Genomic DNA, 23,665 nt, shown 5'->3' on the forward strand with positions numbered 1-23,665 from the left:
TGAGCTCGACGCGCCCCCTCTACGCCATGTCCCCCCCTGGCTCGGCCGCGGGAGAGAGCGGCGGCGGCGGCGGCGGCGGCGGTGGCGGCCCCGGGGTCCCGGAGGAGCCCACGGCGGCGGCGACTACGGACGAGGGCCCCGCCCGAGAGGAGGTGAGAGCCGGTGGCGCCCCTTCCCCGGGCGCGGTCGTCCCTTCCCCGGGCGTGGCGCCCCTTCCCCCGCCGGTTCCGCCGCAGCGCGCCCGGCGCCCCGCACCCCGAGCCGGCCGCCGCAGCCGCAGTCCCGCGCCGCTGCCCCCGCCCGGCGGCCGGAGCTGTCCGCGGTGTCGGGGAAGGGGCCGCGCCGGGGGCGGGGCTCGGGGGTCCCGGGCAGGGGGAGGGGCCTAGGGGCGGAGCCTCGTGGACCCCGGGTGAGTGGGGGTGGGGACGGTAGCCGGGTTCCTATCTCGCGGAGGGAGATACTCTCTAGAAGGCCAGGAAGGGTGACTTGAAGGGGCTGCGGGAGGCAGGGGAGTACCTGCCAGGTCCACGGAGGAAACGGTGGTGTTACCTGAGCTGGGGTCCTAAGAAGGTCAAATGTGTGCAGGAGCCGGCCCCCCTGAGGTCACTGGGACTGTTTGTGTGGGGGATGTGCCTCTCTCATCCAAGGTCCGTGTAGCACCCCCTCCAGGGGACTCCCAGGAATCCTTCAAGGTGTTGGTACCAAGCATACCTACCCCTCGCTGGGGGCATACTAAACCTGGAGACAAAGCGATGAAGGAAAGTACCAGGGGCTCCCAATCTCCCATGCACGCTCGTGCACACGCTGCACACTGCACTAGGGCAGAAGCACACAGGCAGGACCTGCAGGGAGGGCCCCTTTCCCACACACCCTCACTGGGACAGGCACACACTCAAGTGGGCATGCAAAGGGGCACATATGTACTCCCCAAGGGTGAGGCTCCCACAAAGGCACATGCACCCTAATCTTGTCTGCATGTGCTGAGTACTATTTCCTAACCCAGCCGCCTATCTGTGCTTCCAGATCTTTCCTTGGATTTCACACCAGTCCAGGGCCCACTGCCTGTTATTGTGCCCTTCCTCTCTCTCTCTTCTCTCCCTTCCCCTGGGGAGCCTCCAGGTCCAGGCAGGGGAATGGAAAGAATAAGTCAGGATCTCAGCAGGAGGGTGTGTGGAGGGTTCCTAAAGCTAGACGGTGCGGGGAGCAGAGGGAAAGCCCAGGCCGCCACCAGACATCTGACTCAGTATACTTGTCCTTGAGTGGCTGTGGGTGCCAGCACCCAGAATGCAAAGAGAATGAGGCCCTGCTTTCAGGAGCACCCAGTCTAGTGGAGGAGCCAGACACATAAACAACTCACCGGGAGCACCGCAGGGCAGAACATGATTTAGTACTTTAACAAGCCTGGGTACTGAGAACTGTTTTCTCTTGACAAAGGGCTGGGACGCAAACATCTTCCTCCTTGCCTCCCACCCCCACCCCTGTCTCCCATCCCCTCTCCCCAGCCATATGCCTCTGCCCATCTGGATATTTCCTCCTGGACCACCTGCTGCTCAGGGACACAAACCCACTGTTTTCCATCTTAGAACAGGGGTAGGGTTAGGGAGACTTGCTAGGGACCTGGGGTCCAGAGGGTGGGGAAGGAGACAGCTCTTGGGGTTTTCCTGGGAGGTATGAGGGAGGTGGATGGGTCCGAGGAAGTGGCTCCTCCTAGGTTCTGGAAGAAGGGAGGGCCCCACCTGTGAAGTGGGAAGGGGATGTCAGTGGGCCCCTCCCTCCTTTCCTAGAATACCTGGAAGGGGTCCGGGCTGGGGACCTGCCTTCGCTGATGCCTGTCTGTCCTCCCTGTCTTCCCTACCCACACTTTCTCCTGTTTCACTGTCATCTTTTTATCTGTCTTTGGACTACTCCTCTGGGTGCCATCCTATCCATCTGTGTCTTCTTTGCTACCTGGGCCTTCTCCCTCCACCCCTGGCTTTGATCCCTTTGCCTCTTGGGGTATCTCTCTCTGCACTTCCCCAAACTGGCATTCCGTTCCTTTTTCCTGTCCTTATATCTCACTCTGGGTCACTTCTGTGTTTATCTCTGGTCCTGGCCTCCCATCTTGGTCTGACTCCTCTCCTCATCCCTGTCTGTCTCTGCCTGTCATCTCGGGTGCTGGCCTCTGGCCCTCCCTTCCCACATTCATCTCTGTACTGGGTCCTTGCCACTCTGTCTCACTCCCCAATCATCTCGGCCCTTTGCCTGCCCATCTGAGCAGCAGCGCCCCATCCAGCCCTCTTTCACCAAGTCCCTCTGCCGTGAGTCCCACTGGAAGTGCCTGCTGCTCTCGCTGCTCATGTACGGCTGCCTGGGGGCGGTGGCCTGGTGCCATGTCACCACGGTGACCCGCCTCACCTTCAGCAGCGCCTACCAGGGCAACAGCCTCATGTACCACGACAGCCCCTGCTCCAACGGCTATGTCTACATCCCCCTGGCCTTCCTGCTCATGCTGTATGCCGTCTACCTGGTGGAGTGCTGGCATTGCCAAGCCCGCCACGAGCTGCAGCACAGGGTGGACGTGAGCAGCGTGCGAGAGCGCGTGGGCCGCATGCAGCAGGCCACGCCCTGTATCTGGTGGAAGGCCATCAGCTACCACTACGTCCGCCGCACGCGCCAAGTCACCCGATATCGCAATGGAGACGCCTACACCACCACCCAGGTGAGGAGCTGAAGGGGAGCACAGGCTGGTCCAGATGGTGGCGGGGGCGGGAGGGATGTTGCTGGGACCCTGCCCGACTGTCCCCAGGCGGAGCACAGCCAGCCCTGAGCTTTTGTGGGCACCGCCACAGGAGAGCAGTAACCACCACCATAATAATAACAGCAAACACTAGCAGACAGGTTCCGCTCTAAGTACTTTACCAATATCAAAGTCAAACAGCTCGTATATGGTGGAGCTGGGATTCGAAGCCCGGCAGTCTTGACTCCAGGGTCTGTGTCTCTGGAGGTGATAAGATCCTAACCTGGCTCCAACCGGGAGCTAAGCCAGGACAGGCTGAGGGTTCGATCAGGCGCCGAGAGCCGCCATGGGGAGGACGAGGGTGAGCGGATTGAAGCGACCCCCGCCGCCTTCCCCGGCGCCGCAGGTCTACCATGAGCGCGTGAACACGCACGTGGCCGAGGCTGAGTTCGACTACGCGCGCTGTGGCGTCCGCGACGTGTCCAAGGCGCTGGTGGGGCTGGAGGGCGCGCCGGCCACACGGCTGCGCTTCACCAAGTGCTTCAGTTTCGCCAGCGTGGAGGCCGAGAACGCGTACCTGTGCCAGCGCGCGCGCTTCTTCGCCGAGAACGAGGGCCTGGACGACTACATGGAGGCGCGCGAGGGCATGCACCTCAAGAACGTGGATTTCCGCGAGTTCATGGTGGCCTTCCCCGACCCGGCCAGGCCGCCCTGGTACGCCTGCTCGTCCGCCTTCTGGGCCGCGGCGCTGCTCACGCTGTCGTGGCCGCTGCGCGTGCTGGCCGAGTACCGCACAGCCTACGCGCACTACCACGTAGAGAAGCTCTTTGGCCTAGAGGGCCCGGGCTCGGCAGGTGGCAGCGCTGGCGGCGGCCTCAGTCCCAGCGACGAGCTGCTGCCGCCGCTCACGCACCGCCTGCCGCGGGTCAACACGGTGGACAGCACGGAGCTCGAGTGGCACATCCGCTCCAACCAGCAGCTGGTGCCCAGCTACTCGGAGGCGGTGCTCATGGACCTGGCGGGGCTGGGCGCGCGATGCCCTGGGGGCGCAGCCGGGGGCTACGCGCCCACCTGCCGCTACGGCGGGGTGGGTGGACCGGGAGCGGCGGGCCTGGCCCCATACCGGCGCAGCTGCGAGCACTGCCAGCGCGCGGTGAGTAGCTCGTCCATCTTCTCGCGCAGCGCCCTGAGCATCTGCGCCAGCCCGCGGGCCGCCCCCGGGCCCGGAGGAGTCGGGGCGGGCTGCGGAGGCAGCCGCTTCTCTCTCGGCCGCCTCTACGGCTCCCGGCGCAGCTGCCTGTGGCGCAGCCGGAGCGGGAGCGTCAACGAGGCGAGCTGCCCTACCGAGCAGACGCGACTGTCCAGCCAGGCCAGCATGGGGGACGACGAGGAGGACGACGACGAGGAGGAGGCCGGGCCGCCGCCGCCCTACCACGACGCCCTCTACTTTCCCGTGCTCATTGTGCACCGTCAGGAGGGGTGTCTGGGCCACAGCCACCGGCCGCTGCACCGCCACGGCTCCTGCGTAGAGACCTCACTGTGACCCCGGGTCCCGAGACAGGCCCGACGGTCTCCTTCCCTGCTCCTTGCCGGACGGCGCGTCCTGCGGGTGCAGCAGGGGGAGTCGCGAATGTGGCCGAGGCCGTGCTGGGAACGGTGGGGGTGGGGAGGTGGGAGGCGAGGGGGCGTGGGCCAGACTCAGATGGGGCTATCCGACACCACCCCCTACCTTCCTGTACAAAAAGAGACAGCTGGGGGGAGGGGAGACAATCCCACCCCGGCAGAGCCGTCTCTTCCAGGCCTGCCCGCCCCTGAGTTCCTAGCGGGTCACCTCCCTTTCCGACACACACACTCGCACGTTGGAGATCCCCTGTCCCGCCTTTCAATGGATCCAATGACTGTTACGTGGTGACTGCGCCCTGGGACCCGTCTTGGGCTCCGTCTCCAGGGAGAGGCCCTCGCTGTGCAGCTGGGGAGGTTTGGAGGCCGGGGGGAAGGGCCGCCCGGCTTTCTTTCCTCGCTGCAACCTGATCCTGCCGGGGCCTCTCTCTACCAAGGGGGCAGTGGTTCGGAGAACAGCAGGGCTGGCTTCCAGCCAAGCTAATGAATTCAGTGGGTCTGAGGCCAGGCCCGGGTGTCAGCCGTGGTACTCCATCTCAAAGCCCTGGAGATGTTGCTCTCCTCTTCTTGGCCCTGGCCCTGACGAGATCCGAAGATCGGGGTTTCCTTTCCGCCACTCCCACCGCTGTTGTTTATCTCCTGGGGTCCCCAGGAGGTTGGGTCCTGGGGGTGCCGTACTCACCAGAGCTCTCCTTCCCCAGCCTGCTCCCTGGCTCTGAAGAGCTGTTGCCAGGGTGAGGAGGAAGGCAAACTGTGGAGGTCAGTGCACCTCAGTCGTTTAAACTTTAGCCTCCTTGCCTAGGTTCTGGGAGGGCACCTCCTTTGGGCGGCATTCCTTCAAGCTGACCAAGGCATACGACTCAGCGGGGAGACTAGGAGGCAGGCCTGGGTGACAACAGAGAACTCAGGAAGCAAGTGGGGGTCGAAGAGGAGAGGGTCACGAAAAGACCCTCAAAGGTGGGGGTGTCCGTGGGGGCCACCCCTTGGTTCCCCTGTGTTGGTGGGGAGGAGTGGATAGTGGTCGTCCGCCAGCTGAGCCTCTGAGGGGCTGAGGACCTTGTCTCGAGCCTAGCTGGAAGCTCCATTCCAGTGGCGGGGTCAGAGGCAGGAATTCTCTAAATCTTGCCCGATCCCTCTGTCCTCCCCTAGCCCGTGAGCTGAAGCCCTGCTGTGTGTCCCAGGGTCTTCAAAGGGGCATGCCATCACCACACCAGGGTGCTGGCCCCATGTGCTGTCCCCCATCACTCCTACCCTGATGTACTTCCGTGTGCATGTCTCTGTACAAAACCCCTGCCCGCCCAGCTCCCCTGGCTAACGTTTTCCCAGCTGACTTAGCCCCCAGGGAGTGAGCTCACATTTGCAGAGGGTAACCCTAGGCCTTGAGGCTCGCCCCTGATGCTTCTCACTTCATCTGAGCCATCAGAGCTGCTCTTCTCCCCTCCTCCTCCAGCCTGGCCAGGCCCGCACCGCCTGGGGTGTGGCCTCCACCTATGCAACATCTCCTCTGGCTCCCCTGCTCCCCTTCCCTGGGGAGTTGGGGGGAGGGCACAGATTGTGGGGACACCGTGGCCTGTGGCACATTGGGGTTGAGCTTAACTTTCAGGTGGAGATGGCTGAGTGGGAAGAGGAGGAGGCCGGAGAAGGGGAGGCTTGGGCAGGAGGGGACAGCTGCCCACTAGGTTTCCCTGGGCAGCAGTGCCCACCTAGCTGCCAGCACTGTGCTCTTCAGGGGCCTGGGGGTTGGAGCGCCCCTCTTTCCTTTGAATGGACGTCTGTGAGGTGCAGGTGGTGAGCTGTGGCCTTGGTACCCAGTTCTTGGCCAGCTGGCACCCAGATGTCACACCCTTGTCTGGGGCATCCTGGCCACCTCATGGCTCTGGGGAAGGGAAGAACTCAGCTCCCCGCCTCAGGCAGATGCCTGAGACAGAGCCTGAGCTGGGAGGAGGAGAGAGGGGAGGGGCTGTGATTATTTTTGCCTGTATTGACCATTTCTGCCTAGGTCTTCTCACACTGACAGCCTCACACCTCCCACATATGCACAGACTTAGAGAGAAACCAAGTCTTTGGTCTATTTTCTTGGTAGCTTTATTGATTGCCAGGGAAAACGAATACCAGAAAAATTAATCTCTAAAATTAAACTTTACACTGAATGTTCTTGTTTCTCTAATTAGAACCTCTGCTAGCAGCTGTGGCTATGTACACTCACACACTCACACACACCCTCACACCTATAAGTTTGCACTCCGGAACTGTCAGAGGGTGTCAGGCACAGACAGACTCGAAGTTGCCCAGACAGGCACACACGTGCGGTCACTCCCAAGCCCCCTTTGGTGCTCTGCTCCGTGCCTGCTTGTTGGAAGGAGTCCCTGGAAAGCGCTCCTAGGCTGTGATTGCAGCCTGTGACCCACCCTTTGGAAACGGGGCTGGGGGTTCAGTCTGCGGAGCATGGGCCCTGGGGCTTAGCCTGAATCCATCAGGAGATCCTCTCATGGCCTCATGGGGAGATGTGATTCCTGTGGGTGTGGCCCCAGGGCGGGTGGTCACAGAGTGATGGGGACTCATGGAGGGTGCCTGGAAAGCTTCATGTGTCCTGGGACAAGGGCTTGTGGGGTGGGCTGGGCCTGGCTGGGGAGAAGACAGGTCTCTGTCAACTGGGTGCATCACACTGTGGCCTTTCTGTCGTGGATTTCCAAGCGCAAAGATTGTATGAACCAAACTGGCGGGTAATAAAGCTGCGGATGACTCACTGACTTGCCTCCCAGGGTCACACCTCTCTCACCATCTCCCAGTTCTGTGAGCAGTTCTTTGGGGAGGCCGAAGGGTCTGAGCCCCTCCCGTCACCTCTGTTTCCTCCTTCTCAGGTTGGGGGTGGGGTGGACTAGGGGTGGCATGACCTGCAGAACTGGAAGACTTAAGCAGAGCCAAGTAAGAGGGAGGTGGCATCTGCAGAGGTGAGGGTGGAAGAGCCAGGCAGAGCTCTGCTGAAGCCTGGGGTAGAGGAGAGAGTGTGTGTTTGAAGGTCAAAAGGTCAAGAATCTGTTTGGTAGAGAGAACAATGGTGGGGAGGAGGGTGGTTGGGGAGATGGGCGGCTCCTGGGGGCTAGGCTGGGCCTGACAGTCTCGAAGGGTCGGCTTTCCATATTCTTGGAAGAAGTCAGTCATTTCAGTGAGTCCGTTCATATCCTCTCCCTAGGCACCAGGGGTAAGTCCCACTTCCCACCTCTATCCCAGGCTCCTTCCTCTCCTCATAGACCCCTGCAGAACCTCAATCGCTCACCCCAAGGATAGTCTTGTTCTCCCCTCCCCCTCCCTCGGGACCAGGGTGACCCTCAAGAGCAGGCATGGCAGGGGCATGAAATGAGGGTTGGGGCTGGGGCAGTGACCCAGGTCTGGCCACTGCCCCAGCCCTGTTCCCATCTTATCCCACAGGGTTCTCAGGGCCCTTGGCAGTGACTGGGGACATGAGGTGGCTGGGATTCAGGGCCCGCTGGCGGGCTGCTTCACGGTTGGCACAGAGGGCCTGGCCGATGAGGTACTCGCTCTCCTGGGCGATGTCTGACAGGCGCAAATCAAACTCCAGCAGGGTCTTGTTGTCTGACATGCCTTCCAGGAGCTGCTTCCCACCATCCTGGGTCAGGAATACAAGGGAAAGGGTCACTTTCCACCAAAACTCAGGACCACACAAACAGGGGCGGATGTGTGCACACGTACACATACTGATATACAGACGTGATGGGAACAACAACTTCACAACACAATTCCTACTTTGTGTAGCGTTTTCTATCCTGTTCCACCTTATTCTCTGAGAAAAATGGTGCTTGAGATTCACTGCATTGACTTTTCAAGCCCAGTGGTTTGAAAAACGTGGTGCTGTGCAGGGACAATGACTCCCTCTTCTGGTTCAGCCACGAGCACGTGAGACAAATCTGGCTTGTGAGATATAAGGAAGAAGTTTGGAGGGAGTGGCATCTGGGAAGCTTTTTCTCGCAAAAGGGAAGAAAAGAGAGGAGTGGTCTCCTTTCTTTCTGCCTCTGAGCATAGCCCTGTGGAAAGTACAGCTGCCATCTTGGGCCCATGAGAGTGGGCCCATGGCCGTGGGGCTGGGTAGCCAGAGCAGAAGTGGCTCAGAAGCACTGAGCCAAGAAACTCAGCAACCTCAGAACCCCCTTCTCCGGGGCTTCTGATCATGGGACACAGTGAACATTCCTCTTGTTTAAGCCATTTCCCATTTAAGCTTTCTGTTACTTGTAGCCAGGAGCACTCTCTCTGGAGTCAGTGTCTGTGAGCCAGACTGTCCTCTGGGGAGGCTTGGTAGAGGGTGCAGGGCTCTAACTGGAGTGCATAGAGGGCCCTCTTCTCTAGGTCTCATAGTTCCAGCCCCTTCTGGGTTAGGTAGCCCTCTTCCAGTTAGAAAATTTCCTGTTGGGAGGAAGAATGCTGGTGTTCTATGGTTGTGACCCAATAGTATGTTGCAAAGTCAATTCAATGGGTCACTGAAACATGAAAACATCAGCATATATCACAAGCAGTGCAAGTTAAATTTTAATTATGTCATATCGAAGTATGTGTTCACTAGGTGCTCATGCAAATTGCTTTTCTTACTCTGAGACTTGGTCAAGATTTGAAAGACACTGTCTGTTGGGAAGGACCCAGGCTTTCAACCTGACTGGATGCTCTTGGGCAACTCACTAACCTCTCTGAGACTATTTTCCGTCTATAAAGTGGGGGCTATTTTACTAGATAAGTTGAGGGCTAAAGAAAAACTAACAGATACTGGGTGCCTAGCATAGAATAGAATCCCGAGTAGTAGCAACAACGAGTAAATACTGAGGACCTAGCTAGTATCTGCAATGGTTAACTGCTTTATAGTTATAACTTGTTTAATCCTCCCATTAACAATACTTAGAGGTAGATGCTATTTCTATTCACATTTTACAGATGGGGAAATGGCGGTCCCAAAGGTTAAGTAACTGTAACCAAGTGCTAAATGGCAGAGCTGGGGTGAGAACTGGGTAAAGCCTGTGGTCCTAGCAATTTCCCGGTAAGTACCGTTGGCAGTCAGATTCCAAGCCCTCCGCCCAAAGCCCCAGGGCTTTCCCTTGGCGGTGAGTGCCCTAGAAGCCCTGGCTTACCAGCCCGATGTGGTTGCAGGACAGGTTGATGCTGGTGAGTGTGGTGTTGATGGTGAGCACTTGGGACAGGAGGGTCGCGGTGGGCTCAGACAGCTCGTTGCCCCCGAGGTGCAGTGTGGTGAGGCACTTGTTGGTATGCAGGGCGTGGGCGAGCGCCTGGCCGCCCTCATCCTCAATGCAGTTGAGGCGCAGGTTGAGGGAGATGAGGTTACTGTTGTGCCCCAGGGCGTGAGCCAGCGAATGGGCGCCGGGCGCACGCACCTGGTTGTTGGCGAGGTTGAGAATGCGCAGGCGGCTGTGGCTCAGCAGCTTGGCGGCGGCGCGGGCACCCCGGTCCCCGATGAGGTTGTGCGACAGGTCCAGCTCCTCCAGGGCCGGGTGGTCCAGGAGGCTGCGGATTAGGATGCGCGCCTTGTCATCGTCCACCTTGCTTCGGGTCAGCCTGAAGATCTGTGGGCAGCAGGAAGAATGTGCCTGCCTACATACCTCCCCCAGGTAGAGGAGGGAGCCCCAGGAATGCCCGAGGTTCTGCTCTTTCAAGAACCTGGCTAGGGGCAAGTCTTCCTGGCTGTTCGGTGGCTGGGGTTCCGAGCTCCCAGTGCAGGGGGCTCAGATTAGATCCCTGGTATGAGAGGTGGAACCCACATGCTGCAATAAAGATAGAAGATCCCGCATGCTGCAGCTGTGTGTGTGCTCAGTCCCTTCAGTCGTGGCCAACTCTTTGCGACCCTATGACTTGTACTCCACCGGGCTTCTCGGTCCGCGGGATTGTCCAGGCAAGAATACTGCAGTGGGTTGCCATGCCCTCCTCCAGGGTATTCTCCCGACCCAGGGATCGAACCCACATCCCGTGTGTCTCCTGCACTGCAGGATTCCTTACACCTTGAGTCATCAAGGAAGGCCATGCTGCATATAGGACCCACCCAAATAAATAAATAGTAAAAAGAGAGAGAGAAGAACTTGGCTGGGAAGGGGGAGAGAGGTGGAGCAGTAAGGGATAAAAGATCGACCACCTAGCTGGCTTTTGGGCAGGGCAGGTCTACCCAGTATGACAGTGGTGCAGAATTGGTGGCAACTGGTAGGGAAAAAACTACCCCTTATTGAGTAATGACTATGTGCTGGGCATGCTGCTACAACATTCCATAGCCATGATCTCTAACCCTTGGCATCCTAGTGAGATCGAACGAGTCCTCTGCATTTTACAGGAGAAAATGGAGGCTTTGAGTGGAAACCTCATTTGCCCAGAGTCACACGGTGATTAAGCCGTGGAGGCAGGTTTTGAGTCCAGGTCTGTTGGATGAGTCAGCCCTTCGCTGCACCCTCCTAGACTTTTGTGAGGTGATACCCCACTCTAGTTTTGATTTGCATTTCTCTAACAATTAGCTAAGTTGAGCATCTTTTCAAGTGCCTGTTGGCCATCTTTGGAGGAATGTGTCGGTCTTCTGGACATTTTTGGATTGGGTTGTTTTGTTGTTGTTATTGAGTTGTGTGAGCGGCTTGTATGTTATGGAAATTAAGCCCTTGTCTGTTGCATTGTTTGCAAATATGTTTCCCAGTCTGAAGGTTGTTTCTTTGTTTTATGGTTTCTTTTGCTGTGCAAAAGCGTATGCATTTGATTAGGATCCATTTGTTTTTGTTTTTATACATTGGTTTGAAACACAGGCAAGTTTCTTCTTAAGGAAACCCAAACCCCTCATCCATTACTGCTCTACCTTTCTCTCCTTTCACAGCCAAGTTCTTGAAAAAGCTGATTTGTCTCCTCACCTCTCACTCTTTCCACAAATGCCTCTGATCTGGACTCTGCTCCTGGCACTCCACTGACATAGCTTCCCCTCAGTGACCTCCAAGTTTGCTACATCTGGTCCTCAGCTCCATCCCACCTCACTGCTGCTCACCCCTCTTCTTGAAACGCCTCCCTCCCTGGACTCTATGATACAATGCCATGTCCTCCTTTTCCTCCTCCTCTGATTCTTGGCATGCTCTCCTTCTTCCAACCAGAATATTTGGGACATACTTAACCTAAAAAAAAAAAAATGTTGTGTATCTGAAATTCAGATTTAACTGGACATCCCGTATTTTTATTGGTAAATCTGGCAACCCTATTTGAGTTGCAATTTCGCATTTATATGATTGCTGATTAGTGCCTTTTATCCCCAACCAGACTGTCAGTTGGAGGGCACATATGGTCTAATTGTGCTCACTGTGGAATCTTCAGCACCTAGGACAGGGCCTGGGGTGCAGTTGAGTGTTGGATTAATAGCTGGTGAATGGGCCCGGCAGAACCTTGTGCCTTTCCGCATTCCCAGAACCCACCTTGGTCCAGGGTCACCAAGGACACTTGGTCAACGGGCGAGAAGGAAATAGGAGCAAGAAGGCGGTGATGGAGGAGGAGGGGAAGGGGAGAGGGACTCAGAGAGATGCTGAGAATGGGAGGTAGGGGGAGGCTGGGGTAGGTGGTACCTTGAGGGTGTGGCAGGCCTTGACGGTGGCTGCCAGGGAGTGGCAGTCGCGGTAAGTGAAGAGGAAGAGGTTCCACTCGAAGTTCATGCCACAGTCCTTCACACCGTATACCAGGTCCAGCTCCTCCAGATGGCTCAGGCCAGCCACCAGGTTGTCCAGTTGGTAGTGGTCCATGGCCGGTTCCTCCATCTCCCCTTCGCTGCCAGAATCGGATTGATCCCCGCTTCGGGGCGGGGCCGGGAGCTGCACGGGGGGAAGGAACTGATCCACCCGGAGGACGCGCACGTAGTTCCTGCAGAGCGGCAGCAGGTTGAGGATCACCGCAGGGTCAGTGGTGTTCGGGATGAAGTGTTTCAGCAGGTTCGCCAGGTGCAGCTCAAAGAACATGCGCTTCCAGCTGCCGCCGTGATTGTCCACATGGCACACGGGCCACCGCTGCATGCAGCAGCGGCGCCAGTAGCTCTCATCATCGATCAGGTTGGCGGTCACAGCCAGTGGCAGGTCAGGAGACAGGTGGTTCAGGACCTTCTTCTGATGCTCTGGGAGCAGCTGCTTCAGAATGGGGTTGTCTTTGGGAGCAAAAATAGGCAAATAGGAGGCACAGTGTTGGGGACACTGCACTGTGGTACCCTGGGCTCAGCCTGTCTGTCTAGGGGCACCCAGGAAAGGGGAAGACCCTCTTCTGCCTTCAGGGAGCCCTTCTGTGAGAAGAGATAGGCTTCATTCCCAGGGAGGCTCGATCTGAGAAGGGACACACCATCCCTGACTCTGGGGTGGTCCTGGTTGAAGGTGGACATCTTAGCATCTGGTCTCAGGGAGCTCTCTGTCTGAGACAGAATCCCAGGTCCAGCCCTCAGTTTTTCCTTAATCTAGCAGAGGAGGTAACTCCTGACTTCAGAGGCTCCCAATGTGATTTGATTCATTCATTAAAAAACAAAAACTTTTTTTTTTTATTGAGCACCTATTATGTATCACAGGCTTCCTAGTTGGTGCTAGTGATAAAGAACCTGCCTGGCAATGCAGGCAGTATAAAAGAGGCAGAGACGTGGGTTTGATTCCCGGGTCAGGAAGATTCCTTGGAGGAGGGCGTGGCAACCCACTCCAGCATTCTTGCCTGGAGAATCCCACAGACAGAGGAGCCTGGAGTGCTACAGTCCATAGGGTCACAAGGGGTCGGACACGACTGAAGTGACTGAGCATACACGTACACACTATGTACCACGTACTATCCTTGCATCCTGAGTGCTGAGGATACAAGCGTGAACTAAACAGAGGGAAGCGCTCTATCTTACTAGCGGAGGCAGACTGTGAACAAGTCAAATGAGTATATTGTAGGCCTGGTGGTGACAGGTGCCGTAGACAACATGATGGCCCTGTCCTTAGAGAGGCCCCTTCTGGTAGGAGAGGTTGGTGACTCATCTTTGAAAAGGATGAACATTAACAGAGAGTAAAGTACAGGACAAACCAAGGATCTATGCATGCCCATCGAAGACTGCAAGAGAGTGGAGGATGGTCAAACAGGGAGGGCTTTCTAGCAGAGGAGGTAGATGTGGTTTGGGCCAGGCTTTGCTGGACAGAGTGGGAAAAGTAAGGAGAGGGCCTAGATGTAGAGGTCACAGGGCAGGATGGGGGAGGTGTCTGGTGGGGCCTGGGAGTGGGGATAGCTGGAGAAACTGACTTGGCCTCAGGGTAGGCGGAAGGGAGGAGGTGAATGGGGATGAGGACATTTTCCTAAAGGAAATCAGACCTGAATATTCATTGGAAGGACTGATGCTGAAGCTGAAGCTCCAATACTTTGGCCACCTGATGCAAAGAGCTGACTCATTAGAAAAGACCCTGATTCTGGCAAAGATTGAAGGCAGGAGAAGGGGAGGACAGAGGGCGAGATGGTTGGACGGCATCACCAACTCGATGGACATGAGTTTGAGCAAGCTCTGGGAGACGGTGAAGGACACGGAAACCTGGTGTGCTGCAGTCCACGGGTTTGCAAAGATTTGGACATGACTGAGGGACTGAGCAAGACAAGAGGACATTGTAGGAGAGGGCAGGGGCTGCCCCCAGACCCGGCCCTGAGGCCTGGCCTCCAGGCAGTCCCTCCCACCCTGCCTCACTCCTGGCCTTCTCTCTCCCAAGCGAGGAGGGGACAGACTCACTCTGGAAGTTCTTGACAATGTGCTGAATGCAGAGCTCTGTGAGGAGGGGCACAATGGCCAGCGACCACTCAGCATCCTCAGCGATGATCCTGCGCATCCGCCGGACCACAGACCCAGAGCCTGGGCCCGTGGACTTGGCCAGGGGTGGGATAATCGGGGTAGGCTTTGAGGGCTGTGGGGCTGTGCTCGAGGTTTGGCCCACAGTGGAAGACCGGTCCTGGGTGGAGGTTGAGGACCGGCTGGGGATCGACGGTGACTCTATTGTCTGGGTCTCCTGCATGCTGGGGGCTGGCAACACAGGGACAGCTGGCCCCTTCTTGATGGCCTCGTGACAGGGAGCTTCTCAGACAGGCAGATCCTGGGCGCTGGCGGGAACCTGGAGAAAGAGGAGGAGGGAGAGTTGTTATTTTGGGAGGTTTCAGTGGGCATTTACCAACAGACATAGCACAGGGTGGTTCTGAAGGGGCAGTCTCTGGACTAGAGCAGGTCCAGGTGCAAACCCCACCAGCTGGGTGGCCTTGGGCTGGTTATTGAAGCTTTTTGAGTTTCAGATGCTTCCCCTGTGAAATGAGGATAGCAGTTACCAATAAGATGATTGGGAAGAGTGACTAAAATAATGCATCCAAAGAGGCATAGCTTTCTGCGACACACGAAGCTGTAGCAAGCAGCAGAACCACATTTCAGACAATAATAGCTACGCAGTAATTACAAGCAATTGCTGTATGCTGTCCCTTTTTTAGTTTTTTATGTATATCAGCTCATTTGATTCTCACAGAAGCCTTTTTGAGATAGGCGCTGATGGACTAATTTTTTTTCTGATGTGAAACTGAAGCTCAGAGAGGTTAACTGAGTTGCCTAAAGTTACACAGCTTATATATAACAAAGGTGGATTAAAACTCAGGCTATTGGGACTTCCTTGGTGGTCCCGTGGTTAAGAATCTGGCTGCCAATGCAAGGGATATGGGTTCTATCCTTGGTTGGGGAAGATCCCACATTCCACAGGGCAGCTAAGCCCGTGTGCCCACTTTCCACAGCTAGAGAAAGCCCCAAAGACCCCATACAGAAACAAAGACCCCATACAACCAAAAATTGGTACATAAATAACAACAACAACAACAACTGAGTCTATCAAGTTCAGCCAAAAGGCTGAAGTATGATAAACATTTAGTTCAAAACAGCTCCCTGCCACTAAGCATTTTACAGAAAAACAACTGCCTAACCAGGAGGAGAGGATGAAGAACAGTACTGGCCAATTGAAGTATAGAAATAGAAATAGAATGGCTGCCAAAATGCAAGCCACATAGGCTATTTAAAAATTTCTCCTATAGACACTAAAAAGGAAAGAGAAAACAAGTGAAATTAATTTTGTGTTTAACCCAGTATGTCCAAAATATTTAAACATGTACTCAATATAAAAATTATTACATATATAATTATTAGGTATATGTATTTAAACCTTCAAAATCTGATGGCTAATGACTACTGTTTTGGGCAGTGCAGGCCAGAAGGGAAGGCTAGGGAAATCAGGCCCATACCCTGCCCAGGGCATCAGCACCTTCTCCTCTTCTCTCAGTGGGCTTTAGCTTGCCGCTCCCTCAATCTCCCCATCCCAGTCTTCCTATTTCTCCCAGGCTCCGGGCATTCCAGACAGCAGCAGCGGGAAAGTGTGGGAGGCTACAAGGCAGCTAAATCTGGGGCTGAAGACAGAGGATATATCCGGGTGTGCCGTCACCCTGTTTGTCCATTCCTGCGCCCGTGCTGCAGTGTCCCCTCCCCAGGACCTCGGGAAGAATAGGGTCTGCTCAGCCCAGCACGGAGCTCCCCGACTCCAAGCACTGGGTAGTGGCTGGTGGGCAGGAAGGAACACTGTGAACCAGCAAAGGTGTCCTTGGCAGATGGAGGGGACCAGATGGTGCTCCCCAGTCCTCCAGGCATCTCAAGGAGGAAGAGCCTGGCTGTGTGAACGTGTGTGTGTGTGTGTGTGTGTGTGTGTGTGTGAGAGAGAGAGAGAGAGAGAGAGAGAGAGAGAGAGAGAGAGAGAGAGAAAGGCAGGAGGGGGCAGTGTAAGAAAGATATCTATGTATTTTGGTGACACACTTATGCAAATCAAATGCAAATTGACAAGCAGATTGGGTCCATGCATTGTGGGACAAGCAGCTGGCGCTTTTTGACTCATGGTCCCTCCGAGGGTGTGGCTGGGAGGGGATGCTGCTTGGAAGCCCCGGATGACTTTGCATTTCTGGCTCTGCCAGGCACTTGCTGTGTGACCTTGGCCAAGTTACTCGGTCTGAGTGCCAGTTTCCTTATCCATGAAAGGGCACAGTAATATCTTCCTCTGCAGGCTTTGCGGAGATTCCCCTGAGATAATACTTGAATCATATTCATAATATTTGACAAGAGTGGGACTTCCCTGGTGTTCCAGTGGTTAAGAATCTGCCTTGCAACGCAGAGGACATGGGTTCGATCCCTGGTCGGGGAACTAAGATCCCATGTGCTCTGGAGCAACTAAGCCTGTGAAACCACAAAAAAACAGAGTCTGTGTGCCGCAACGCAAGATCCTGCAGGAGGCAACGAAGGTACCGTGTTCTGAATAAATAAATAAACATTTTTAAAAGTATTTGGCAGGAGTACTGGAGTGGGTGTGTGGACGCAGGGCATTCTGAGGGACAGCGGTTTGGGCTGGGGAGGTAGAGCCTTAGAGACTTGCTTCTGAGTACTAACCTGAGATGGTGTCTTTGAGTGAGGTGCTTCCCTTCATCCAGGGGACACGTGAGGGCAAGGTGGTGGTGGTGTTCAGGTGTGGACAGGACGGGGTGGGGGTGGAGGGCTGGCAGTCTGGGCCAGACGAGGAGGGTAGGGACAACACACCAGCCCTGCTCCCGCCAGCTCCGCGTCTGGACGCCTGGGGCTCCCTCCACAGTTCTGGTCTAACACACTCTGGGATTCCCCTTAGTCCCAGATGCAACCCTGGACAGCCTTGGGGCCATGCCTGTGGGAGCAGAACCTAGCGTGGCTCTCCAGGCCTTTCTCACAGAACTGCCTGGCTTCACCATCCTGCTCAGTGGTCCCTTCTTCTTCCCGGGAAGCCCAACATGTGGCTTTTTGACGCATGGTCCCTCCGAGGGTGTGGCTGGGAGGGTACCTAGCAGGGTACTCCCTGGAACAGGGTCGCCCTGTTCTCACCGTCTAATGCCTCACTGTCTTAGGACCTGGCTCTGCAGGTCTGGTCCTAACTGCCTGGCCGCTGTTTGGAGCCCGCAGCCTTCTCTGGTAGGACGCTGCACGACCTGCCTGGGGCTTGGTCCAGGGCCCTGAGCCATCGCCTCAGAAGGAGGGGACAGGGTGGCCCTGCACGTGCTCCACGTGCTTGGCTGGTGTAAACAAGAGCCCCTACTGTCCCGCAACATTCACAGAGACCTCCATACCCCGAGGTCTGATGTCATTTTAAAGGCAAATGTTGATAATGGTAACCTCATAATAAGGTCAGATTGGTAGTTTTCACTTATCATGTCTTGATTTTTAAAAAAAACTCAACATCACAGAAATATTTTTGGCAAGCAAATTCTTACCAGACAGAGGATTCTTCTAAGAAGGCTTTTAGTTCCAATTTTTTTTTTATATATATACCTAAAAGAATCAATCAAATATAAAACGGAGTATGTTTCGAAGGATAATGAGCATGATGAACTCTTTTCCTGCCAGTTACTAATGTTACAAAGATGGCATCAAGTCACATGCCCAAACCTGTTCTCCTCAACCACTGCTGGGCTGCCGCTCTCTCAACTCTTCCCCCAGCCTCTCGGACATTCTCCAGAGGCTTCCAACACAGGCTCCTCTGACTCTGCCCACCCCTCAGGGTTGAGCCTTGCCTGCCCTGTTTCTCCTCTTGCTGGGCTGCAGCTCCCCCGTCCCCTCTGAGCTCGACTCATGGCCACTGGCCACCTCGAGGCGCCTGTAGACTCAGGCTGCCCCCCAAGAGCACTCAGTGCCTCCATCAAGGCTCTCCTCCTCCTGGCTGCTTGCCTTGGCCAGAGGCACCAGGAGCCACCCAGGTGTGTGAACCCGGAAGCTGGCGACTCAGCTTTCTCCTTCAGTACCCCCCCTACCTGGTCACTGCAGTTTCCCCTCAGTCCTGACTCCCTCCCCCGTGGTCCCTCCTCTCCCTTCCTGCTGTGGCCTCAGCTCAGGGCCTCATTGTCCATTGTCCTTGTAGCTGCAGCTGCCCTGCGCCTGGGTGTGTCATCCAGCACCCAGCCTTCTCACAGCTGTCCTGGCAGGCCTCTGGGTAAGCCCCTGGCTCCTCAACTCAGTGCAGAAGGCCCTCCATAGCTGGATGCTGTGTTTGAAATAAACCCCTCTCTGCATTGAATATGGCAGGCTAATCTGTGCCACCTAGCCTTTCCTCAAGCCACTCTTTTTGCCTGGAAGGCCTTTCCTGCAGTCTCTGCCTGGGGAAGCAGACCAGCGCTGGTGTCCTGAGCCTGAACTCAAGCACCGTTCCCCCCTGGAGCCTTCGGCTTTCCTTGTCTCCCCTTTTCGCTTTGTCAGATCCCTAGTACCTGTGTCGCTTCAGAGGACTAACAACCCTCTCCTCACACCCACACTGGACTGTGGGCTCCTCCAGGTGTGGGGACTATTTCTATTTTTTTTGGACTGCGCCGTGTGGCATGTGGGGTCTTAGTTCCCCAGGTAGGGATGGACCCCAGGCCCCCTGCGTTGGGAGCGTGGAGTCTTAGCCACTGGACCGCCAGGGAAGTTCTCTTTCTTACTAGTTTTTTTCTCTCTAATCCTTAACCTGGTGTCAGGTCTGCCAGGGAGACAGCTGGCCTTCTGGGCTGCCCCACCTCCCTCTGATCACAGATTCTGGCCAATAGGAGTGCCCTATATTGGTTCAGGGGTGCACCTGATATCAGCCAATCAGAGTCCTCCCTGGGATTTGTCCAAGTGGAGGTAGACAGAAGGACACATGTCCTTGAAGGATACAGATCCCCTGCTGCTGGAAGCTGTTTCCCGTCACAGGGAAAAGGCTGGTCTGCGGCAGCAGGAGGAAGTGCCGCCTGGCCGAGACCAGCAGAAGAGGGAGGGGGACAGAGGGCACCGGGCACCTCCTGTCCCCAGCCCTCATCGCTGAAGGCCCTCTGATCGCCTCCTTCAGTTCTGAGACTGACTTGATGGCCTTCTAGCAAGTCTCTCTTGCTGAAGCAAAAAATTGGGTTTCTGCCCCTTTGTGACCAAAAGGTCCGCACTATGTGGGTAAGCTTACTGTTTTGTGAATGAAATTATGGGAGCAACCCCAAATCCGTAGATTAACTAGTTCAACAGGATGGCCAGAAGCTGCCTGGCTGTTCCTAATGTCTACCTCTGGTGGCCTGTTCCTCTCCTGACCACCTGAGCCTCCAAACCCACCTCCCATCTCTTTGCTGACAGCGTCATCAACGTACAACGGCTCAGCACTTCAAAGTTACAAGCTTATGGGACTTTCCTGTTGAGCCAGTGGTTAGGAATGTGTCCTGCCATGCGGGGGACATGGGTTCGACCCCTGGTCAGGGGACTAGGATCCCACATGCTGTGGAGCAGCTAAGCCCATGAGCTGGATGCAGCCAGACAAATAAATATTAAAAAAAAAAAAAGTTACAAGCGCCTTTCAGAACGTTTCTCTTGTTAGAGTCTTATTCTACACTGGAGTCAGGGCGGGCTTCTCAACCCCATTTTATGGATGAAGAAGCTGAAGACCAGACCGGGAAATAACTGGCCCCTGGATATATAGGAGGGCTGGGGCCGGATCAGGAGCTTGGCTGCCCTAACCACAGTGCCCTGCTCTCCCAGCCACTTTTCCACCTTCCACTAGAAAAGAAAAAAGCCTGTTCTTGTTCCCAGGGAAGCAGGCATCCTGTCTTCACTGCAGAGAGGATGTGTCAGGGAGGGTGTCCCCAGGCTGGAAGAGCGACTAGGTCCGTGGCACCCCCACGATGGGAATTTCAGGCCCCTGACAAAAGACATGCCTGTTATAGTAAAATGCATTTCCGCCCTAACGAAACGAAATCTTAACAGTCCGTACATGTGTGTACACATCCCTATGTGAACCCTGCACTGCTATTTACTTATTTTGTGATTGCACAGCATGGCTTACGGGATCTTAGCTTCCTGACTGAGGGAACCAAGGGGCTGAAGCCAGCCCACAGCTGTGAAAGGGTTGAGTTCTAACCAGTGGACTGCCAGGGAATTCCCAAGTGAGTGCCTCCTGTGCCATCATCAGGTATGCCCCTCAAAGGGCACACCCTGCCCTCAGATGGGGCAAGTGGCGGCAACCAGTGACCCTTCATCTCCTGACACCGGTAGGTCATGGACCTATGGGGCCTCGCATGCTATGTCGCCAACATCAACCCAGCCACAACCCCTGAGGAAAGGTGACTCCTCCTCCCCCTCGCCCAGTCCCAGCTGTGTCCTCAGGACCAGCATCCAGGTCCTAAAATAACATTCAGTTCTTAACTCACAGGGTTAAGTGTTAGGGTCTGCTCTCTGCATGCTCAAACACAGGCAATAGAGAGGGATGAGATGTCCTAGTTTGGGCAGAGTTGTCCTCATTTTTGATGGTGGACAAGTGTTCTGTGAACCACCTCCTTGTCTATACATAGCTCTGAGTTATTGTATTCTAGGCCAAGTGGCTAAGTGGTAAAGAACCTACATGCCAATGGAGAAGACACAGGTTAGATCCCTGGGTCAGGAAGATCCCCTGGAGAAGGGCATGGCAACCCACTCCAGTATTCTTGCCTGGAGAATTCCAGGGACAGAGGAGCCTGGTGGTCTACAGTGCATGGGGTCGCAAGGAGCTGGACGTGACTGAGCATGCACACACGCAGCAGCAGGGCAGGCCCTCAGTAGTGTGTGCACAGGAGGAGGCGGCATAACAGCTAGCTCAGGATTCAGGAGTTACGCCGCCTGAGGTCCAATCTCCACTCTGTCCCCAGCATCTGGGAGAACCTGGCAAATCATGCAACCCCATTAAGCCTCCATCTCTTTATTGTAATATGGGATAGTAACTGGGGTTCCTACTTCATAAGATTATCCAGAGGATTAAAGGAGCTAATGTGTATGCATGCTTGCATGCTAAGTCGCTTCAGTCGTGCCTGACTCTTTGCAATCCCATGCACTGTAGCCTGCCAAGCTCTTCGGTCCTTGGAATTCTCCAGGCAAGAATACTGGAGTGGGTTGCCATTTCCTCTTCCAGGGATCTTCCCAACCCAAGGACTGAACCTGCATCTCTTGTGTCTTCTGCACTGGCTGCTGCTGCTGCTGCTAAATCACTTCAGTCGTGTCCGACTCTGTGCGACCCCAGAGATGGCAGCCCACCAGGCTCCCCCGTCCCTGGGATTCTCCAGGCAAGAACACTGGAGTGGGTTGCCATTTCCTCTTCCAGGGATCTTCCCAACCCAGGGACTGAACCTGCATCTCTTGTGTCTTCTGCGCTGGCAGTCAGGTTCTTTACCGTTCCTGCCACCTGGGAAGCCCTAAAGTGAAAGTGTCAGTCGCTCAGTCATGACTGATTCTTGGTGAGCCCATGGGTGATAGCTCACCAGGCTCCTCTGTCCATGGAATTCCCCTGGCAAGAATACTGGAGTGGGTTGCCATGCCCTTCTCCAGTGGATATTCCCGACCTAAGGACTGAGCCTATGTCTCCTGCATCTCCTGCATTGCAGGCAGCTTCTTTGCTGTCTGAGCCACCAGGAAACATGTGTGAGACATTCTGTATAGTGTTGGGCCCAGAGCCAACACTCAAGGTAAGTGTTAGATATCATGACAAAGATGTTAGATGCTGTACCTATATAAGCCTATGAAATCTTCAGACTTATTATTGACAAATATTGTTATTATGACACCATTATCCTCATTTCACAAACAGGAAAACAGAGGCTTAGAGAACTTAAGTAACTAGCTAAGCATCACATAGTAAATGGAGAAGCTGAGCTCTGAACCAATGTCTGTCCAAAGCTGTCCCTCACTTCCCTGCACAAAAGCAGAGACAAATCACGGGATGTTGGGATTGCTTCCTAAATTGCCCAGACTCGGTTGTCATAGCACTTTTCCAGTGGGCCTCACACTCTCTCCAGTCAGAGCCTGGGGTCACCCTCATTGGTGCTGACCTGAAAAGCCCAGGCTCCCTCACTCCCTGTCCCTTCCAGTCACAGGGCCCTTCTGCAGAACTGATGATCACTTCAGCTTTTGAGGCCCCACGAGGATCCAAGAGATACCGCAGAGCTGTGCTTTCCTGCCCCGTGGCCCACTTTGGGCCCTCCATGTTCCTTCCAGACCTAGGGTTCAGTGCTCGAGTCTCCCGCACCTTCCCTCCTCTCAGAAACGTCTCAGACCTCCTCCATCTTTCTCAAGTGCCTAGTTAAATCCAAACACTTTGGGCAGAGGCTCCACCTGCCTGCCTAAATGGGAAAGTTGAAGATGCTAGAGGAGGGGGATCCTCTCTCCTTTCTGCTCACCACACCCCTGGTCCTCACCTCTCTTTCTCTGAACTGAGAAGCAGAAGTGCCAGGCCTTCCTTAGGTTCTCTGAGGACCTCTGTGGCCTTGGACATCCCTTCTTGGGGGCTGGGCTTTGACGTCCCATATCCCCCAGCTTCTCTGGTGGTGCTTCCTGCTTTCTCAGTCAGCTGTTCCTCAGGGCCCTGGCTTTGGTCTACATTTCCCCAATCCCTATCTTGCCTACTGTGTCAGACTCCACCTCAGGCCAAGTCATTCCCATTTGGGAATTCAGAGTTTGCGGAATCACAAAAGAGGGGCAAAAAAGTTTCCCTGATAGAGTTCTGGCCTAGCACCCCTGGTCTTTTGCTGGTGAGACAGTCTGCACACTTATCACACCCCTGGGCCAGGCTTTCCTCCCAACTGCGCACTTAGGTCTGTGGTCTTAAAAAAGAACTCCACCCTCATCCCTACCTTTGATTCAGACACCCCACCAGGGAACCTCAGCTCCAAATGCTAGCAAGTCCCTCCCCCAACCCGCCTGGGGTGAAGGGGCCCTCCTTCTTGGTGACCAGGGATAACCAGCTTTGTCATGGGAGGGAGGGAGGTGTAGAAGTGTCTAGACCTGCGGGAAGGACTGCAGCCCCAGGAGCTGGGAATAGAGGTCTGTCTTTCCAGGAAGGCTGGGGCCCCGGAACTAGGGACTGCTCTCACTCATGACCGACTCTCATTCCACTTTCCCCTTCTCCATCTCGGGTGACCCTCCCCTGACTCGCAGAGCCAGTTTGCAGTGGCCGTAGGGAGGAAGGAGGCATGGTCAACTTCATATGGGGGTGGGGGCTTCCCATAGGTACAGGCCGGCCCTTCCTTCTCACGGGAGCCAAGGTCACCTGCAGACTTCGGCCAGGTGGGCTGACTCTGTGGGGTGCTCCCATGCCCTGTGGGGAGAGTGGGGGCAGAGAGCTCAGCCCGCTAGGGGAGACCGGGGCCGGGTGTTCTCTCTCCAGAGGTTACCTCACCGCTCCCGAGACCTGGCCTCTCACCTTCCCGCAGGTCCCCACGAACGCAGGTTGTTAGGGACGCCGTGCGTCGCTAGGGGGCGGGCCCTCAAGGGCG

At 55.6% G+C, this 23,665-nt stretch overlaps 2 protein-coding genes across 4 annotated transcripts; one reads left to right on the forward strand and one right to left on the reverse strand.

The window, feature by feature from the left end:
• TMEM151B (transmembrane protein 151B) lies at positions 1–7,083 on the forward strand. The gene is made up of 3 exons (XM_069562661.1): positions 1–152; positions 2,258–2,698; positions 3,123–7,083. Exons 1-3 carry the CDS (start codon positions 27–29, stop codon positions 4,257–4,259), a joined length of 1,704 nt encoding a protein of 567 aa, XP_069418762.1. The 5' UTR covers positions 1–26; the 3' UTR covers positions 4,260–7,083.
• On the reverse strand, positions 6,399–23,621 carry TCTE1 (t-complex-associated-testis-expressed 1). Of its 3 annotated transcripts, none has more exons than XM_069562659.1 (5): positions 23,593–23,621; positions 14,082–14,457; positions 11,929–12,497; positions 9,469–9,918; positions 6,399–7,964 (listed from the first exon to the last, which is right to left on the reverse strand). In XM_069562659.1, the coding sequence occupies exons 2-5, from the start codon at positions 14,359–14,361 to the stop codon at positions 7,755–7,757; spliced, it is 1,509 nt and encodes a 502-aa protein (XP_069418760.1). In that variant the 5' UTR covers positions 14,362–14,457; positions 23,593–23,621; the 3' UTR covers positions 6,399–7,754. The 3 variants fall into 3 exon arrangements, with proteins under 3 accessions (XP_069418760.1, XP_069418759.1, XP_069418761.1); XM_069562658.1 differs by lacking the exon at positions 23,593–23,621 and adding an exon at positions 16,803–17,496; XM_069562660.1 differs by having other exon boundaries at positions 6,405–7,964; positions 9,730–9,918; positions 23,593–23,619.
• Positions 23,622–23,665: the final 44 nt, after the last annotated feature.

This window comes from Ovis canadensis, chromosome 20, assembly GCF_042477335.2.
Source record: "Ovis canadensis isolate MfBH-ARS-UI-01 breed Bighorn chromosome 20, ARS-UI_OviCan_v2, whole genome shotgun sequence".
NCBI lineage: Eukaryota > Metazoa > Chordata > Mammalia > Artiodactyla > Bovidae > Ovis > Ovis canadensis.

Excerpts from the sequence above, each read along its gene's own strand:
- TMEM151B (XM_069562661.1), top strand. The coding sequence starts at position 27 with ATGTCCCCCCCTGGCTCGGCCGCGGGAGAGAGCGGCGGCGGCGGCGGC. Across the intron at positions 153-2,257 it reads AGGGCCCCGCCCGAGAGGAG|CAGCGCCCCATCCAGCCCTC; the intron begins GTGAGAGCCGGT and ends CCATCTGAGCAG. Across the intron at positions 2,699-3,122 it reads ACGCCTACACCACCACCCAG|GTCTACCATGAGCGCGTGAA; the intron begins GTGAGGAGCTGA and ends CCGGCGCCGCAG.
- TCTE1 (XM_069562659.1), bottom strand. The coding sequence starts at position 14,361 with ATGCAGGAGACCCAGACAATAGAGTCACCGTCGATCCCCAGCCGGTCC. Across the intron at positions 12,498-14,081 it reads CATTGTCAAGAACTTCCAGA|ACAACCCCATTCTGAAGCAG; the intron begins GTGAGTCTGTCC and ends TTGCTCCCAAAG. Across the intron at positions 9,919-11,928 it reads AGGCCTGCCACACCCTCAAG|ATCTTCAGGCTGACCCGAAG; the intron begins GTACCACCTACC and ends TGCTGCCCACAG.